Source organism: Mya arenaria, chromosome 15, assembly GCF_026914265.1.
Source record: "Mya arenaria isolate MELC-2E11 chromosome 15, ASM2691426v1".
NCBI classification, from domain to species: Eukaryota; Metazoa; Mollusca; class Bivalvia; order Myida; family Myidae; genus Mya; species Mya arenaria.
This window is the reverse complement of record NC_069136.1, coordinates 31,038,527-31,059,361: the sequence shown is the minus strand read 5'-3', so window position 1 is coordinate 31,059,361 and position 20,835 is coordinate 31,038,527. Positions and strand designations below refer to the sequence as shown.

At 39.8% G+C, this 20,835-nt stretch overlaps 1 protein-coding gene across 4 annotated transcripts in view; it reads right to left on the bottom strand.

Moving 5' to 3' along the window:
• The window catches only part of LOC128220526 (uncharacterized), a 29,951-nt gene extending 9,392 nt beyond the window's left edge, over positions 1-20,559 (bottom strand). The window contains exons 1-10 of one of the 4 annotated variants that reach the window (XM_052928955.1): positions 20,429-20,559; positions 8,826-8,882; positions 7,800-7,928; positions 7,280-7,333; positions 4,167-4,238; positions 3,604-3,717; positions 3,249-3,344; positions 2,744-2,872; positions 1,944-2,090; positions 1,507-1,661 (exon numbers count right to left, since the gene is read on the bottom strand). In XM_052928955.1, the coding sequence (XP_052784915.1) occupies positions 1,507-1,661; positions 1,944-2,090; positions 2,744-2,872; positions 3,249-3,344; positions 3,604-3,717; positions 4,167-4,238; positions 7,280-7,333; positions 7,800-7,928; positions 8,826-8,882; positions 20,429-20,467 (992 nt within the window). In that variant the 5' untranslated portion in view covers positions 20,468-20,559. Of the gene's footprint in view, positions 1-1,506; positions 1,662-1,943; positions 2,091-2,743; positions 2,873-3,248; positions 3,345-3,603; positions 3,718-4,166; positions 4,239-7,279; positions 7,334-7,799; positions 7,929-8,825; positions 8,883-16,851; positions 17,019-17,689; positions 18,155-20,428 lie in introns of those variants that run through there. The other 3 variants (XM_052928954.1, XM_052928956.1, XM_052928957.1) reach the window with 3 other exon arrangements.
• Positions 20,560-20,835: the final 276 nt, after the last annotated feature.

Sequence of the window (20,835 nt, the reverse complement as noted above, 5' to 3'; positions counted from 1 at the left end):
CGAAGGTCAGTAATGGTGCGACCGAAGGCCTGTAATGGTGCGACCGAAGGTCAGTAATTGTATATCTGAAGATCAGTAATGGTACGGCCGAAGGTCAGTAATGGTACGGCCGAATGTCAGTTATGGTGTAACCGAATTGTCAGTAATGGTGTGGCCGAAGGTCAGTTATGGTGTGGCCGAAGGTCAGTTATGGTGTGGCCAAAGGTCAGTTATGGTCTAGCCGAAGGTCAGTTATGGTGTAGCCGAAGGCCTTTAATGGTGTGACCGAAGGCAAGTAATGGTGTGCGCGAAAGTCAGTTAAGGTATGACTGAATGTCAGTAATGGTGTGACCGAAGGCCAGTAAAGGTGTGACCGAAGGCCTGTAATGGTGTAGCCGAAGGCCTGTAATGGTGTGACCGAAGCCAGTAAAGGTGTGACCGAAGGCCTGTAATGGTGTGACCGAAGGTCAGAAATGGTGTGACCGAAGGCCAGTAATGGTGTGACCGAAGGCCAGTAATGGTATGACCGAAGGTCAGAAATGGTGTTTGAGTGACCGAAGGCCAGTAATGGTGTGCGCGAAAGTCAGTTAAAGTATGACCGAAGGAAGGTAATGGTATGACCAAAGGCCAGTAATAGTGTGCGCGAAATCAGTTAAGATATGACCGAAGGTCAGAAATGGTGTTTGAGTGACCGAAGGCCAGTAATGGTGTGCACGAAATCAGTTAAGATATGACCGAAGGTCAGTAATGGTGTGACCAAAGGCCAGTAATGGTGTGACCGAAGGCCAGTAATGGTGTGCGCGAAAGTCAGTTTAGGTTTGATCGAAGGTAAGTAACGGTGTGACCGAAGGCCAGTAATGGTGTGACCGAAGCCCAGTAATGGTATGCGCGAAAGTCAGTTAAGGTATGACCGAAGGTCAGTAATGGTGTGGGCAAAAGTCAGTTAAGGTATGAACGAAGGTCAGTAATAGTGAAGCCAAATGTCAGTAATGGTGTAGCTGAAGGTCAGTAATGGTCAAGCTGAAGGTCAGTAATGGCGTGGCCGAAGGTCAGTAATGGTGTTGCCGAAGGTCAGTTATGCTCGGGCCGATGGTCAGTATGGTGTGGTTGAAGGTCAGTATGGTGTAGATGAAGGTCAGTAATGCTCAGGCCGAAGGTCAGTATGGTGTAGCCGAAGGTCAGTAATTCTCTGGCTGAAGGTCAGTATGGTGTAGCCGAAGGTCAGTAATGCTCAGGCCGAAGGTCAGTAATTGTGTAGCCGAAGGTCAGTAATGCTCAGGCCGAAGGTCAGTATGGTGTAGCCGAAGGTTAGTAATGCTCAAGTCCAAGGTCAGTATGGTGTAGCCGAAGAGCAGTAATGGTGTAGCCGAAGGTCATTTATGATGTCGGTGACCAAATATTGAAGTTGTATGGCCGAAGGTCAGTAAAGGACCATATTCATCCCAAGGGAGCCGGGCACGCTTAAAATTGAATTTGGCTGGCTGAATATTAAACATAAGAGTTGCCGAGCGGCTTTTAACAACTTACCTTACGGCGGCGTCTACCGCCTCGCCCGAGGGTCCGCTGATGAGGATTATTACGGCGGGGACCACACCCACCTGATCCCGTGAGTTTCGCACGCGCCACTCCTTCCGGTCGGAGTTGTCGAGGAGCGTTAGAGTCTCCCCTTCCTGGAACTGGATCTGAAAGCAGAAGGGAACGTAGTGATACGTGTCGCTTGTTGTTTTAAATCAAAGCGCGTATAAAAACGACAAGTTACTATACATTAGATTTATAGATCACAGAACATGATATGAATAGATAATTTGACTCGTTAAAAGTGAATTCAATTATTCGTTATGTAGAATGAATAAATCGATGTTTAGAGTGGAATGAATGTGGTGTCTCATTATGGAGATTACAACATCAATATAACCGGTAACAAAAGTGCCGCTGAGCGAACGCCATGTACATGCTTCTAGTACCTGTGGTCCGTTGTACGATGCTAGGGCGGTGACCTGACACTGGTCGATGACCGGGGTCGTACGTCTATGCACGGGCACAATGTCACGTGCGCGCGTGAAAAGCCCGTCAACCTTGCTCTGCCAGCGCAGGTACGCCAACATCGTGTCCTGAAATAATATCGGTATTTGAAGATAGAGAAAATTGATAAGATAAGTTTGGTTTGGTTAACATACTTTTAAAGCCATATGTGTTCATTTCACAGATCTTTACGAGTTCCAAACATACTGTACGGACGCTGGTGTTCGGTTTCAAGCCTGTCGTGGAAGCCACATACATCAGTTAAACATGTCCTCATGTTTACTTTTTTCTAATAAAATATTACATTTTATCATTGCGCTCCGTTTTGATTAACTGTGAGGAAGGCTTTGCACACATGGAACAACTGTCGAGTTAAACAATCCAGTTTCCAACACTTGTTTCTGGTGTAACGCGGAGGAATTTGGTGTGGGTGAAGAAGCTATCATGCACAAATAAGCTAAGTTACGTTATTAGTAAGTATACATGACTATATCTGTGTTTTGAGTAAACAGTCAACACCAACCATTGGGGGCAACAATACAATGAAATAAGCAAGCACTTTCTTGTACTCCAAACAAGTACGTTCTGTTACCGCCGTTCCGATTACTTCCAGAACTGGCCCTAGGCAGTGAAACGAACACAACCTTGTGATCATGTAGGGTCGATGAAAAATTAGGTCGCTGTTAAGAAGTTGTTGTTCCCTTATCGAGTATATGACAGGACCCAAAGATTTTCCACTGACCTTGATTTCTACCCTGATGGCATTGAGGTCCCCGGCGTGTCCGGCCATGCGAGCCCGGGCGAAGGTAAGGTGCATCTGTGACATGGTAGTCGCCAACCAGTGGTCTACCTCCTCCACCTCGTGGAAAAACTGTAACACGGAAGGAAACAAATACACAACCATTGCATAGACGCAGCGCGACCACGGAAAGAGGCGCATAAAGAAACTACAAGTATATGCTTGTTTATACAATAATGTCAGGTACAGAAAAACAGTCAAAACAACGTCATTGTACGGAACAGATAAATCAATATATTGCAAGCAAATCCCAAAGACAAGTTCCCGAATAAGTTTTTTGAACGTGGGTGCACTGCATGATATCGTCCAACTTACCTCGTGGTACGCCGCGGCGTTAGCTATGTGAACGTAAGTGCACTGCCGCATGATATCGTCCAACTAACCTCGTGTTACGCCGCGGCGTTAGCTAGTTGAACTTGGGTGCACTGCATGATATCGTCCAACTTACCTCGTGGTACGCCGCGGCGTTAGCTAGGTGAACGTGTGTGCACTGCATCATCTCGTCCAACCAGCGCCACGCCTTACGCACTCCAGTTAGGCACCGCTGAGAAGGAAATAACAGAATGTTAACAATCGGTCAATTTCATAATTTCAATAGACTAGTGAATATCAGCCAATATAATATTATATAATTATATATATATTATAATATTTAAAATTAGTAAACAAGGTACCAGAATAAAACAATTATTTAAACATTCTTTTTATGATCTGGTTCGATTTTGCTGGCAGCAGCACGAAAGCTGTACGTTTGTTTGACAGATATTGGAAAAAAATGGTCTCAATCAGTGGAGATATCGGACCTGTGTATTTTCGGCCATACTCTCGTTGTTGAGGTGTGCGCTCGTCTGTGACCGGTTGTTGGCCGCCATGTTGACCAGATGGACGGCCCGGGCGTCCACCTCGCTCCCGAGACTCTGTGGAATCGGCAAGAGTTTTATTTGGAGTCATTCGTCGATTGGCACTCGGACAATAATTTTTAAGTTGTCTTTAAAACAAAATCCCGGGGTATTTGTCTGCTTTAATATATTGACTCAAATGTGCAGATTTAATAGAAAACACCTGCGTATTATTTTATTAAATCCTTGCATCGCTTAATTGTAACACTAATTTCGCATTTGGATGACTGCCTTTTTATAAGAATATATGGTTAAAAATACATCGCTATATTGCATAATTATTTTATTACTAATTACTGTAAGAAATATTTCATATGATTTACTACTAAATGCCATGGCTTTAACCGCGAACAAGCTAACATAATTTACATCAGATTTTCACTAATATTCATTACAAACTGATCTACCAAAACTATCATAAGCTACAACAAAACCCGTAAATTACACGGATTTCATATTGACTGTACCTGAATTTGCTCTTCAAGCGCTGTTATGTTTGACATCACGTTGAAACAGTTGCTTTTCTTCTCAGATAACGTCTAATGAAATAAATAAAGTATGCAGTATATTATCAATCTTTTTTTCTGTAGAAGTTACAAGACATACACTGAAAAGAAGGTATACAGTTTCGATTTGTCCCGATATTTGCCATGTAGTGGGAATTCTATGGTCTTAAAATAGCGCTGAATAAGTAATTTAGCTATCAGAACAGAACAGAACAGAACATTGATTTAGATACAAGCATATACAGATTATGATCATCAAAACAATCATCATAGCATGCATAACAGCCAATCCTCTTGGCTTGAACTCCCAGGGACCAGCGAAAATACCCCAAGTCTCGAAAATATCGAGCCAAGCGAGAATTTTTACCTTCAGTATTAAGAATTTGGTCCTTTACATCCAGTTCGAGCCAACGAGTAATTCGAGCCAAGCGTTAACGTTGATAAGTTGTTTCTTTTTGACAAATGCAATGCTAAATTGTAAAAAAGTACAATACTAAAATTTTGACAATTGCAAAAATGGTTTTACTGGCTACACAACAAATACAACCGATACATCTTGCTTTTTCTGCAATAGGCTTGAATTACTATCGTTATAATGTTGTCCTAGTTTGGCTCTTTTTATAGGATCTGTAAATGGTGTTTTATCGCTAAGATCGTTTGCGGAGTTTGCCTCTCGTAGGAAAATATTTAGAAAATAAAAAATTATCGAAAAAATAAAACTGGATACTTTCTTTTGTCGTTGTGTGCATTTTTGCAGTTTGAATACACAGCTGAAACATTGACTGAGCAGGGGGTCCAACGTGAAATGTGTTCGCCGAATTTTAAGTGAGGGAAATTGTGTGAAGCCGAATAAAATGGCGGCGTGGAAAGGAATTCCGTTGTTTCAAGGATGTATTTTCACCGGGTAAGTAAGTTATATCACCTTTCTCGCAATATAAATACGCCTACCCGGAGACCACACGCGTAAGCGTCTCTCGGTTTTTTAACCTATGTTTCTAGAGGCCTTTACAAAAAAGTTATTGAATGTATAAGCTGAACGATTGATTGTTTACAAAGTGAAAATAGAAAATTGCGTGACTTGAAACTGTGTTTTCGGCCCAAGTTTACCATTCTTGTACCTGTTTCAGCTATTTGTTATTGAATATTTGCATTATTTATCTTTTCGACCGCTACTGCACTTACATGGGTATTATACGGCCGATTGTTTCATGTCTAAACACCTTTTATGTTGGGAAACGAAGTTTTATGCAGTTTTTGTGTGAAGCAGAAATAGAATATACATGCGTTAATAAAAGTTTAATTAAGACATGAGCTGTAACACATGTTAATAATTATAACAAAAGGAAATTTGAACGTACCGTGTATTTGTTATGCAAAATTACTTGTATAGTTTTCCAGCAATTCATCTATATGAACTCGGAAAACAAATTATTACTCGGTAAATAAATGTAAGAACTCTTGATGTAACACGAACGTCCCGCAATACGGCAAATACAATGAATGCAATATTATCAGTCTAATTTATCTTACCAACGAAAATACGTTTTTAAAGCAGTTTAAGTCTACCCATACCCATACCCAACCCCACCAACCCCGGCAGTTGTCTTGCAATGGATCTTTGGGTACAACGCTAAATAACAAAATATATGTATGAAATAAATGTTATGATATAATAATAAAGCACAATGACTTACTTTCACTGAAATGTACTGATATTTATGTTGTCTAACCTGGTCTAAAATAATTTGTTAAGCGTATATGGTATTCTTATCAATGCAGGATTATAGATACTGGAATTTCACGCAAATGTATAACCCACTCAACTATTTATTCTAGACCCTTTAAGACTACCTTAACATTGGTACACGTATTTCAGTGAAGTTAAGTTATTGACCGCAGTGAAGTGTTTATACCCTCAACATCGTCTATGAATTAAAAGAGGCTGTGGGGTCTTCCCATACGATAAATTTATCTTCGGTCAGTGTAAAATGGTGAATTTTAGAGTATACAATCTTGCTAAAATAGTACACAGGTGTATCTGGTGTGTAATTTTGCATTAAAAGCACGTGGTATGTTCTTATCGGGTACCACATTTTCTTTTATTATTGATTTTAAAATGTGTCTTAAGAATGCTATGAATGTTGCACTCACACAGATATTCCGTTTTTACAACTTTTTTTTTATTTTTTGTCTTGGTAAGAACAATTATTTGCGTAAGTAATAGTTAACTGATATTAAAAGATTGTTAATCAAAGATCAGATCGCAGATTTTCATATTTCCGTTAAAATAATAATGTTTTATAGCTTAAACCGTTACTAACGATTTAAAAAAAAAAATGCATAAAACATAATTTTTTTAATTTAAATATATATTTTTTGTCGGCAGTCTTTTATAGCGGGTTTCCATGGATTTTTGCAAAAATGGCTCGTTCCAGGACTTAAATTAAAAAGTTGTCAAACTGTTTAATCTGTGAAAATGCAGCTTTAAAGCACGCTTATTCTGATTCTGCTTCACAGAAAATCTGCATAAAACTTCGTTGCCCAACATTAAAGGTGTTTAAACATGAAACAATCGGCCGTATAATACCCATGTAAGTGCAGTAGCGGTCGAAAAGATAAATAATGCAAATATTCAATAACAAATAGCTAAAGCAGGTACAAGAATGGTAAACTTGGGCCGAAAACACAGTTTCAAGTCACGCAATTTTCTATTTTCACTTTGTAAACAATCAATCGTTCAGCTTATACATTCAATAACTTTTTTGTAAAGGCCTCTAGAAACATAGGTTAAAAAACCGAGAGACGCATACACGTGTGGTCTCCGGGTAGGCGTATTTATATTGCGAGAAAGGTGATATAACTTACTTACCAGGTGAAAATACATCCTTGAAACACCGAAATTCCTTTCAACGCCGCCATTTTATTCGGCTTCACACAATTTCCCTCACTTAAAATTCGGCGAACACATTTCACTTTGGACCACCTGTATATGGAAACAGCTTCAAAAGATCACTTCTTGTTGATGACGATATTCTATAAGCATTCCGTACTAGCAAGATGGTTGCGTTGTTTACCTGGAGATCCTTGTAGGTTCCATACAGCTCCTCCACTTCGTCATCTCGCAGTCTCTGTGAAAGAAATGTCAATGTCTGATACACATACGTGGTATTCAGCTGGTACATGCTCTACACGCATGGAATAAAGTGCACTTTAGTCAGATGAAAGTCTTCTACACATATTCAATATTCAATTACTTATTATGAGCTTTCGAGTTTTAGTTCTTTTTTAATACATTCTGTGGCAACACATCGCCGCATTTTTTTATTTTAAGATCAGTCAAACTGACTTGACCCGGTTTCTCGAACAAACTTAAGTCCCTTTTAACAGGATCAAGGTAAGCCCACTATATTTGTTTTGGTACTATTTGTGTGATTTTCTCATTTTCTAGAGTTTTAAGACATTTAGGTCAGTAATTGTAACCATATAATTTTAACCATGTTAAAATACTTTTTTTAACAACAAAAAGTAACCTTTTTGCAAGATAGCAATCGGCTAACATAAATACTATTCACACTATTGTTCACTAGGACTTACATGTACATTGTTAAGTTTGTCCATGGACTTCCGGTAATCATTCAGCTGCGCCCTCCAGCGACCGTGCGCTCCGGAAGCAGCGTCAACCGCAGCCTTGTTTTCCCCATACGGAGTTCCTTCCAGGTTTTCCTAAACACCAAACAGACAATGATCAACATTCAGACATAATCTCAGAACTAAATGTATGTGTGCAGACTTCAGCAAGGAACTTAATGTATGTGTGCAGACTTCAGCTATGAACTTAATGTATGTGTACAGACTTAAGCTATGAACTTAATGTATATGTGCAGACTTAAGCTATGAATTTAATGTATGTGTGCATACTTCAGCTAGGAACTTAATGTATGTGTGCAGACTTAAGCTATGAACTTAATGTATGTGCGCAGACTTAAGCTATGAACTTAATGTATGCGTGCAGACTTCAGCTATGAACTTAATGTATGTGTGCAGACTTCAGCTAGGAACTTAATGCATGTGTGCAGACTTTAGCTATGAACTTAATGTATGTGTGCAGACTTCAACTAGTAACTTAATGCATGTGTGCAGACTTCAGCTATGAACTTAATGTATGTGTGCAGACTTCAGTTATGAACTTAATGTATGAGTGCAGACTTCAGCTATGAATTTAATGTATGTGTGCAGACTTCAGCTAGGAACTTAATGCATGTGTGCAGACTTAAGCTATGAACCTAATGTCAACGTACATTCATAAGCTGAGAACTTATAGTCCACATGCAGACATAGGCTACAGACTGATTGGTCACGTGTTGGCGTAAGGACTCGATGTATTAGTGCAAATATAAGCTAAGAAATCAATGTCTGTGTGATGGAAAGTCAGAACTCACAATCATACCAGGTATACACACCTTATTTTGTTGAAGTTTTTAATACTCAGTAATACGGTTTGACCATACAATGATAAAAGACTTCGTCGGCATGACCAAATGCAGTATTAAAATCTATTTTATTTCGACCTTCCTAAGATAACCATATTCTAGTAAATCTAGCCAGACGACGAGGATATACCTTCTGATCAAGTAGCCACCGCAGACATTTCTGTACTTCCTGTTCCGCCATCCGTCGCTGAAAACAAACAAACCAGGTCATAAATCTGAAAAAGGGAAACACCCAGATAACCTTTCGTAAAGGGGAAGGGCAATATAAATAATACGGCAATTTATCAGACTTTTTCAAATGCACTTTCAAAATTCTGTGCACTTTATGAGACGATGATTAAAGTATTAGATTACAACGCCTTCTTAAAGCGCATAACGTTATTTGTTTAACCCCAAACTGTAATTTGTTCGTGCACAAGCGCGTGTAGAGGCTAACTAGCAGAAATCAACGAAACCAAAGCATTGTTAACTACAAAACGTATGTACCAAATAGTCGTTGACAGAGCAAAGACTTCGGTAGAATAGGATACGGTGACTCCTGGGTGACCAGGTATTTTCACTGTGCCGTTTTATAACATACATCCGCATTTTGAAGTTATCAATTATAACACATCCAAGTCGATAAATATGAGAAAATCACTTGTCATAAATCCTTAAAATTTGCAATCAAACGTGATCATATTTGTGAACGCTGAAGACAATACTAAAGAATAGGGTATGGTGCTTTCTTTCTTCCTTTATATATTTCACAATGTCCAGCAGGGGCGTAGCTAATAATGGATCGTTGAAGACTTATAATACGGTTTTTGCTTTATTATCAAAATAAGCTATTCATTGAAAATATTATCTCTTGAATGTCTTGTTCGATAGCGTCAAAATAACATTGTTTCACACATACTTTAATATGTTGTATACAATAAACGATTTTAACGGCTGCATGAAACAGAAATTCCTATGAGAGTCAAGTTTGGATACTAGAACGGATACGCCACTGAGATACAGACCACAGGTCGTTAATTGTTGGAAACAATAGATTATCTATTGTCATTTGTGCTCCTATTTAGTGGAACTGTCTTTAAAATTCGTCGTACTTATCAATCAACAGTTTTGTTCCTCCATTTACTAAAATATCTAATGGTAACCCAGTGCATTACATTTTAAATTCAACGTCAATACAATTTGTTCATTGTAGCTTAGATGAATGTTGTTTGGTAAGGACAGATGCTTGTATTGTACATAAAAAGAGGGGTAAAACGCACAAAGGCCAAGCTATTGCGTAAAAATGACTACACCATTGAAGTGTAAAGTTTGTGATCTGATTTTCTCAAGAAGTTCTGACGCACATGGTGGTCGAGATAAGTCTTCCTAAACAGTGTCCCCCAAGACCGTCAGAGCCACCTCATGTACGCATGGTCGCGCATGGTGGTCGAGATAAGTCCTCTTTAATTTTTCTCCATAGCCATCAGAGCCAAATCCAATTCGTCGCCTTCAATAACGATTGTAATCGAAAATTATCAATTGTCGTGATCTCATATTGTTGATATTTGTGGTTGTATTTGTAACAACTGAATATAAAGAAGGATTTGAGTTGACAACACACATTAGAAAACAATGGCAGTAAACATTGAGCCAGTGTTCTACAGATTTAAGATTAACAACTAAAATCATTTATTGAAACGGGCTCCTATTCATGCTTTGTATGTTGTCAGAACCATCTCTTGTACGGGTGGTCGTGCTATGAAGGTTGTCAGAGCCATCTTTTGTATATGTGGTCGTGATATGTAGGTTGTCAGAGCCATCTTTTGTATATGTGGTCGTGATATGTAGGTTGTCAGATCCATCTTTTGTATATGTGGTCGTGCTATGTAGGTTGTCAGATCCATCTTTTGTATATGTGGTCGTGCTATGTAGGTTGTCAGATCCATCTTTTGTATATGTGGTCGTGCTATGTAGGTTGTCAGAGCCATCTTTTGTATATGTGGTCGTGCTATGTAGGTTGTCGGAGCCATCTTTTGTATATGTGGTCGTGCTATGTAGGTTGTCGGAGCCATCTTTTGTATATGTGGTCGTGCTATGTAGGTTGTCAGAGCAAACTGTTTTACGGGTGGTCGTGCTATGAAGGTTGTCAGAGCCATATCTTGTACGGATGGTCGTGCTTTGAAAGGTTGTCAGAGCCATCTCTTGTACGGCTGGTCGTGCTATGTAGGTTGTCAGAGCCATCTCTTGTACGGATGGTCGTGCTTTGATAGGTTGTCAGAGCCATCTCTTGTACGGATGGTCGTGCTATGTAGGTTGTCAGACCCATCTCTTGTACGGGTGGTCGTGCTATGTAGGTTGTCAGAGCCATCTCTTGTATGGATGACCGTGCATTGTAGGTTGTCAGAGCCATCTCTTGTACGGATGGCCGTGCTATGTAGGTTGTCAGAGCCATCTCTTGTACGGGTGGTCGTGCTATGTAGGTTGTCAAAGCCATCTCGTGTACGGGTGGTCGTGCTTTGTAGGCTTTCAGAGCGATCTGTTGTACGGGTGCTCGTGCTTTGTAGGTTGTCAGAGCAATCTCTTGTACGGATGGTCGTGTTATGTAGGTTGTCAGAGCCATCTCTTGTACGGGTGGCCGGGCTATGTAGGTTGTCAAAGCAATCTCGTATACGGGTGATCGTGCTTTGTAGGCTGTCAGAGCGATCTCTTGTACGGATGGCCGTGCTTTGTAGGTTGTCAAAGCCATCTCGTGTACGGGTGGTCGTGCTTTGTAGGCTGTCAGAGCGATCTCTTGTACGGATGGCCGTGCTTTGTAGGTTGTCAGAGCGATCTCTTGTACGGACGGTCGTGCTTTGTATGTTGTCAGAGCCATCTGTTGTACGGATGGCCGTGCTTTGTAGGTTGTTAGAGCGATCTCTTGTACGGACGGTCGTGCTTTGTAGGTTGTCAGAGCGATCTCTTGTACGGGTGGTCGTGCTTTCTAGGTTGTCAGAGCGATCTCTTGTACGGATAGTCGTGTTATGTAGGTTGTCAAAGCCATCTCGTGTACGGATGGCCGTGCTTTGTAGGCTGTCAGAGCGATCTCTTGTATGGATGGTCGTGCTATGTAGGTTGTCAGAGCGATCTCTTGTACGGATGGTCGTGCTTTGTAGGTTGTCAGAGCGATCTCTTGTACGGATGGCCATGCTTTGTAGGTTGTCAGAGCGATCTCTTGTACGGATGGTCGTGTTATGTAGGTTGTCAGAGCGATCTCTTGTACGGGTGGTCGTGCTATGTAGGTTGTCAGAGCCATCTCTTGTACGGGTGGTCGTTCATTAAAGGCTATCAAATCCATCTCTTGTACGGATGGCCGTGCTTTGTAGGTTGTCAGAGCGATCTCTTGTACGAATGGTCGTGCTGTGTAGGTTGTCAGAGCCATCTCTTGTACGGGTGGTCGTGCTTTGTAGGCTGTCAGAGCGATCTCTTGTACGGATGGCCGTGCTTTGTAGGTTGTCAAATCCATCTCGTGTACGGGTGGTCGTGCTTTGTAGGCTGTCAGAACGATCTCTTGTATGGATGGCCGTGCTTTGTAGGCTGTCAGAGCGATCTCTTGTACGAACGGTCGTGCTTTGTAGGTTGTCAGACCCATCTCTTGTACGGATGGCCGTGCTTGGTAGGTTGTTAGAGCGATCTCTTGTACGAACGGACGTGCTATGTAGGTTGTCAGAGCGATCTCTTGTACGGATGGTCGTGTTATGTAGGTTGTCAGAGCCATCTCTTGTACGGGTGGCCGGGCTATGTAGGTTGTCAAAGCAATCTCGTATACGGGTGATCGTGCTTTGTAGGCTGTCAGAGCGATCTCTTGTACGGATGGCCGTGCTTTGTAGGTTGTCAAAGCCACCTCGTGTACGGGTGGTCGTGCTTTGTAGGCTGTCAGAACGATCTCTTGTACGGATGGCCGTGCTTTGTAGGTTGTCAGAGCGATCTCTTGTAGGGACGGTCGTGCTTTGTATGTTGTCAGAGCCATCTGTTGTACGGATGGCCGTGCTTTGTAGGTTGTCAGAGCGATCTCTTGTACGGACGGTCGTGCTATGTAGGTAGTCAGAGCGATCTCTTGTACGGGTGGTCGTGCTTTCTAGGTTGTCAGAGCGATCTCTTGTACGGATAGTCGTGCTATGTAGGTTGTCAAAGCCATCTCGTGTACGGATGACCGTGCTTTGTAGGCTGTCAGAGCGATCTCATGTATGGATGGTCGTGCTATGTAGGTTGTCAGAGCGATCTCTTGTACGGATGGTCGTGCTTTGTAGGTTGTCAGAGCGATCTCTTGTACGGATGGCCGTGCTTTGTAGGTTGTCAGAGCCATCTCTTGTACGGATGGTCGTGCTATGTAGGTTGTCAGAGCGATCTCTTGTACGGGTGGTCGTGCTATGTAGGTTGTCAGAGCCATCTCTTGTACGGGTGGTCGTTCATTATAGGCCATCAAATCCATCTCTTGTACGGATGGCCGTGCTATGTAGGTTGTCAGAGCGATCTCTTGTACGAATGGTCGTGCTATGTAGGTTGTCAGAGCCATCTCTTGTACGGGTGGCCGTGCTATGTAGGTTGTCAAAGCAATCTCGTGTACGGGTGGTCGTGCTTTGTAGGCTGTCAGAGCGATCTCTTGTACGGATGGCCGTGCTTTGTAGGTTGTCAAAGCCATCTCGTGTACGGGTGGTCGTGCTTTGTAGGCTGTCAGAACGATCTCTTGTACGGATGGCCGTGCTTTGTAGGCTGTCAGAGCGATCTCTTGTACGAACGGACGTGCTATGTAGGTTGTCAGAGCCATCTCTTGTACGGATGGCCGTGCTTGGTAGGTTGTTAGAGCGATCTCTTGTACGAACGGTCGTGCTATGTAGGTTGTCAGAGCGATCTCTTGTACGGATGGTCGTGCTTTGTAGGTTGTCAGAGCGATCTCTTGTACGGATGGTCGTGCTATGTAGGTTGTTAAAGCCATCTCGTGTACGGATGGCCGTGCTTCGTAGGCTGTCAGAGTGATCTCTTGTACGGATGGTCGTGCTATGTAGGTTGTCAGAGCGACCTCTTGTACGGATGGTCGTGCTTTGTAGGTTGTCAGAGCGATCTCTTGTACAGATGGCCGTGCTTTGTAGGTTGTCAGAGCGATGGTCGTGCTATGTAGGTTGTCAGAGCGATCTCTTGTACGGGTGATCGTGCTATGTAGGTTGTCAGAGCAATCTCTTGTACGGGTGGTCGTTTATTATAGGCTATCAAATCCATCTCTTGTACGAATGGCCGTGCTTTGTAGGTTGTCAGAGCCATCTCTTGTACGGGTGGCCGTGCTTTGTAGGTTGTCAGAGCCATCTCTTGTACGGGTGGTCGTTTATTATAGGCTATCAAATCCATCTCTTGTACGGGTGGCCGTGCTTTGTAGGTTGTCAGAGCCATCTGTTTTACGGGTGGTCGTGTTATGAAGGTTGTCAGAGCCATCTCTTGTACGGATGGTCGTGCTTTGTAGGTTTTCAGAGCGATCTCTTGTACGGATGGCCGTGCTATGTAGGTTGTCAGAGCCATCTCTTGTACGGGTGGTCGTTCATTATACGCTATCAAATCCATCTCTTGTACGGGTGGTCTTGCTATGTAGGCTGTCAAAGCGATCTCTTGTACGGGTGGTCGTTCATTATAGGCTATCAAATCCATCTCTTGTACGGGTGGTCGTGCTTTGTAGGCACCCTTCTTTCCGCTTGATGCGCTTGTTTGCTGCCAGCTACTGTGTTCCATCAGTAGCAGTATTTTCATTTTTTCTGGATCTTATCGCATAAGGACGAGTTTTGGTAGTGAACCAAATGGCCATGTCTTTAATATAGAGTGTTATATGTTTTGGTGCGGGTTTCACGTGTATTTTGTTACTGTCTGCCTTTTATGTAAAAGCGTATTGTATACACAGAAATGAACATTATTAGTTTTTTTTGTACTGAAAAAATCTTGGATATAGAAAATGTATTTGGCATGACGTGTATTTTTGCTCAATAAAATATTTAAACCAAAATCATTACAGTTACAACTAAGATCATTAGAATCCCATTAGCAGCGGAATTGAAGAGAACAAAGCATGTATGAATATTCTTAAAGATAAAATAGTAATATAAAGAGAAATTTATTTTGGTAGGCAGCAGGAATCGATACCGGGACCTCTGACGAGTAGACGAGGTGGTTACCGCCGAACTACTGGGGCATCGATACAAAGTTCATGACGTTGCAGCGACAGTTGTCAACTTTTCATTGTTTATGCTAACGTTTTACGGGAAGCATTCAAGATATTATGTCTGTATTCGTAAAAATAAACAAATATATTAACTAAAACCGAGAGTGTGTCTTTAATGAAACGGTTGTCTCTCTTGCCCCAGTGAGCTATGATATGTATGTGATTTGTTCTATATGTTATTAATACGGAGATGGTCGCTTCCCCAAACAAACTCTTTAAATCGAATAATATCTGTATCTCCATTTTGCCCCATAAACTCACAAGACTAAATTTAATCCTTATAAAGTTTCGGTGTTTAACATTTCAATATCCCCATCTTGTGTTTGTTTATGGGTCATATTTTATGATTAAAGCGACAGTGCCGTTCTGATTTTAGTACGGCACTACATTTTTACAACCTGATACAATTTGTTACTTTATCATCAATTTTACTTTAAAAGGCACCCAAAGGTTAAGAATGGCATCACATATATTTAAAAGAATACTATTTTAAACTGTCTGAATTTGACACAATCATTTAACTTCTTACACATGTGAGCCCCCGCTTTGTTGAAACGACAAGGAAAATCATTTTGACTAATTAGCTATGCATTTCACTTGCTGGAAGATATCCTTCAGAACCTGAAGTATACATTTGACTGAGATAGATTGTCTATCGACAGCGAATGTATATGCAACTCTTTTAACGCGGGGGAGGGATGTAAGCTTATTTACCCTCGCCATCGGGTATCCATTCGGCGAGGAACTTTTAACGCATCATAGCAGGGGCTTTAAGTAGCGATATGTTGTTTTCAAGAATATGTGTCATGCAATGATCCATATGGGCAGAACATTAGTAACTGCTGACGAAGTAACTACACAGTCGACAAAGTAACTAAACGGTAGGAACCAGTCTCGACGCAGTAACTACACTGTCGACGCAGTAACTACACTGTCGACGCAGTAACTACACTGTCGATGCAGTAACTACACTGTCGACGCAGTAACTACACTGTCGACGCAGTAACTACACTGTCGACGCAGTAACTACACAGTCGACGCAGTAACTACACTGTCGACGCAGTAACAACACTGTCGACGCAGTAACTACACAGTCGACGCAGTAACTACACTGTCGACGCAGTAACTACACATGTCGACGCAGTAACTACACTGTCGACGCAGTAACTACACTGTCGACGCAGTAACTACACAGTCGACGCAGTAACTACACAGTCGACGCAGTAACTAATCTGTCAACAAAGTGTATTTTAATACGCAGTAACTACACTGTCGACGAAATGTATTTTAATACGCAGTAACTACACTTTCGACTAAGTGTATTTTAATACGCAGTACCTACACTGTCGACGCATTCACTACACTGAAGTTACTATATACAATGAAATAACTGCACTTTAGAGGCAGTAACTATACAGTAAACGCAATCCGGAAGAAAATGGCCAATTATGTCATTCAATAATACGTAATATATCTACACACATATTGTAAAATGACTAAATTATGTATTATAAGTAAATAAGATTTCGATACAGGCATTTGTCAACAATAAAGACTTAATACAAATAATGAAAGATACTTTACCAGATCATGCCATACATCTAAGTACATACAAGGCTACACTATATTATGATGTTTAGGTAATTTGTAAATATTCCCCTAGGGCTGGTAACGTTTACATTGCTTCATTAGTTTTCTTCACATTACTGTTTGACATACAAACGTTAATGAAAGTAAAATATATCAACAGTTCAAGTAAAAAGAATATAAGATTTGTGTGTCACCGGTTGTAATGAATGACGTTTAATGCTATAAGGTAAAAAAAACCGGAGCCAGTATCTGATATACCTTTAAATAAGAGCACTAATTGTTCATAAATCAAGCTTACAATGACACCGTGTGGCAGGCAACCATGTTTAATAATGTATGTAAAACTTACTGATATTCACGATGGGAATTTGATTAATATCCAACCTTTTTGTTCTTCTTTCGCTCTTACTTCAAATAAACACAACTCTCAGAACCTTTCTTCTTCAAAATAAAATTCAGCATGTGTTCAAAGTCAGATTGAAATTGAATTTAATCACCGCCTACGTTTTATAGGATATCCAAATAAGGAAAGATTTACAATTTGAGTACGTTGAACGATACGCGTTATAAATATATACATATATAAACTGCATTCTTGTTATACTACTCATATTTCTTCGCCACAGAGCGTAAAGTCGGCTTTTGAATTCGTAAACAATTCATTTGAATGATAAAAGCTGTATAAAAATGCAACCAAAAATGTCAACGCATTGATGATTTTCAACCGTGGCATGCGCAATTCTATAAAATGAATAGTTGAAGTCATTAAACGATTCAATCTCAAAAGAAATCACACTAGCGTAGGTTTTTGTGTGTGTTTATATTAAATTGTTTGATGCCTTGATCTGGCTTAGGGGAGAAATTTCGAAGGTACTTTTAAAGGAAACTGACGTGCATGTACTTGTTTAACGTTAAAGGAGAGAGCACATCTCTCATAAAGATAGAACAAGTTATGAACGCTTTTAGATATTACCCTACTGCATCCAGGCTCCAATCCTACTGACGGACGGACGGACAACCAGCGAGTGGACGCAAACAATCGGACGATCAGGCTTGTGGGCACAAATAAACTTACATACAGAGCAGCAGACTAACAGACTGACAGACAAACATACCCCCACACAGACATGTTGGGGTGAAAGCATATCTCATGTACGTGTAAATGTACAGCAGGCTACCCAAATTACCTTATGTCTCACGTGAAGTTTACCCAGGAACCAGTAACACATGTCCCGGTAATAGAACCACGCTATGTGCATCGTGGTTATCATGGCCGGCTTTTTCTCCTGGTTTTACCCAAATGTTATAAAAACGATTTGCTATATTCAGATATCCTTAGATGCAAATCAAAACTCGGTGACACTCCTGAATGTGTTTGTTTTTGCTGTAGTTTTGCACATTATTTGTTGAAGACTTATATTGATATTTAATAAAACACTCTGTATCCATAGTAACCGCATATTTGCACTAATATAAATTCACGATCTTGGCGTCTGGGACATGAAGGTCAAGGTTACATATCGTGGCTACACGGTTTTCACTGTAAATCAGCAAAATCAGCAAATTATTCTAATTGATCTTCTGTTTGCACAATGTCACAAGTGTTAAACTCTTCATGAACGAACATTTAAACTCACAATCCCACACTATCCTTAAAAAAACAGCCCACGTTAATTTAAATAGTTGGGATATAACCAAATCTTGTATTAAGATTTAATTCTTCTTTTTAATATGATTGATTACGCATGCATTCACACCAGGTTTAAAGATACCTTCCACACATAAAAGGAATGTGTTTCACTACTCGTGCGGTTTTATCATGTGTTCACGAATATAAGAATACTTTGACATTCATGCTTCGTATATCAAGGGAAAGCATGAACTCATATATTATTTAAACATGTGTTTTATAGAAATTGAAAACTGAATAATTTAATAATGAAGGGGAAAAAATAATTAAACAACATAATTGAAAGATAAAGACTTAGGGATTTATTTCAAATTATAAAAGGTAAAAATTGATCATAGATAAATAAATAAGGCAAATAAATAACATTCCAAACGTAAATAAGGTAAGCCATCCAGCATTAGGGTATAAAGATGTGTTAGTGCAATTAAGATATTAACATCGAGAACATTTCTATGTTTTATATGATTATTAAGCAGTTGTATTTGTTTCTTAAATAACAAAATGCAATATCGAATAAGCTTTCGCTAAAAATGTTTAAAGTATTCAAACTTAACATTGTTTTAACTTTAAAATGAACGTTTACCAAAAGCAATTTGTTGTACTCATGATGGATGATTTACCTTAAACCTTGTTTACACCCCTATTCATAAATCACTCAACGAACTTGAATGTATGTTTTAAATCAGAAGAAAGAAGACAACTTACTTAATTCCTGTATACGGATGATTCTATACGATACAGATGGTTTTTATCGAGGGTGTCACAATATTAATGAGAACGATGGTACCTGACACTAAATGTGACGTTTTGATTGACAGTTTTACGTGTAACGTTATACCGAGTATATAAGTCACCGTGACCTTCCTAGCTTTCTTACAGTGGAGACAGATATTTGTTTGAATGTCATTCACCTTTATAATATTGAGTATTTTGTACGTTTATTTGTATATAAAGAAAGTATTTGGTATTGGTATAAAACCGTATGATAAAACTGAAAGGTCGAGAAATGCCTCAATCAAAATCACATGAGTGATAAATCATTCACGCTAGAAGTAAGCGGGTCGTAGATAACTTTGAACTGCAACTATGTGACATTTATGGGAAAGTGATACTGATCCTGTAATAAATGTAACGCAATATACACCACCTGTGGGCGATAGGCTTGTTTTGTGAATGGAAATCCTATTTTTGCCCTATTCGTATAACATGTTATTGTTTAATAAATAGTAACTTAACTATATAGATTTGTTCTTGCCGTGGCACGTCGCCTACATGGGGCCAGGAAACAATTTATCCCCTGTTTGGGGATTTTTACCTAGAAGTATTTACGTAGGAAACATACAATAATTAGGATGCTATTTTAATTTGATTATCAAAGCGTTATGGATTTTATATCTCACCGTATCTATAATGGTTATTTCCATTTTAAACTCCATCTCTAGAGATGACACCGTTTGAGCACAACCGATGACATGATAGTTCCCACTATCACCCTGTCCTAAACATATTGACCTTTCAGTGACAGTGCAAGTCTTTAATCACCCGTACTTACTATACGGTAGTCAGTGTGGTCAATTGTTCGTGAAATTGGCAGATGTACATAAAACTGCATTCAATTGTTGAAAGATAAGTCGATTTCACATGGAGTTTGCCCATTGAAGTGGTTTTAAATAGAAACAAGGGGAAAATCAACAAAATTAAACAACTTATTAGGGAATTGAACTTATATTATAAGATTATAAGGTAATGAAATTGATAGTATAATATGCGAATTTACCAGCTACGATATACGTTAAAATGGTTAAGGCGGGCATTGACATATTTACTTGAATTATATTCCGCTTTTTATAAAAAATAAACATATTTGTTTGGTGGAAAACAGGACTTCGTGTATACATACCAGTCATGATTCCATAATGGTATTGTTCGAAACACGTACGGTTGTATTAAAGATGTTAGAGACATGATTTAAGTAGCATGGTCACTAGACTCACATATGCACTACGAATACGGTTATAATACGAGTGCATTGTATATAATATACATAAATATATAGCAAACATTTATTCAATAAATTGAGGATGTTTTGTGACGAGGTGACAGTTTAGAATGCTAAGGTCTGTATTTTGTTCCATAAAATACAGCAGGTTTCTCGTTAAAACAATTAGTGCGATGTAAAGTTGTGTGAAATCACATTTACAACAAGTGCTAAGTACAAAATAGATAAAACTCTTACATCTTTAAGTTCCTCTCGAACATGTGTCCTAAACTCCATACTTAAATCCTTCCTTATCTGCACACACACACGTTTAACAGTGCACAGTCCTGCTGTAAATATGCAAATGCGCGCGGGATTGAAGCTTGCTACCCCGATGTGAATTTAATGAATACTTACGATAAATTAAAAGGCAAAAAGCCTCTTTAATCAAACTTAGCGCAACTCGATATTTAGATATACGACATTCCTTCCATCTCAAAGCAGCAATGCGTAAAAAGTACTTAAACTGCGTCCAGTCTATATAACAGTTTCATTTTACTGTGTCGGGAGGGAAGATATTATGGTTTGATAAATAAATACGCCATGCTTTGCCTAATTGTGATTGATATAAGCAAGAATAAATGTGGTGTAAATGCTTTAAGGCG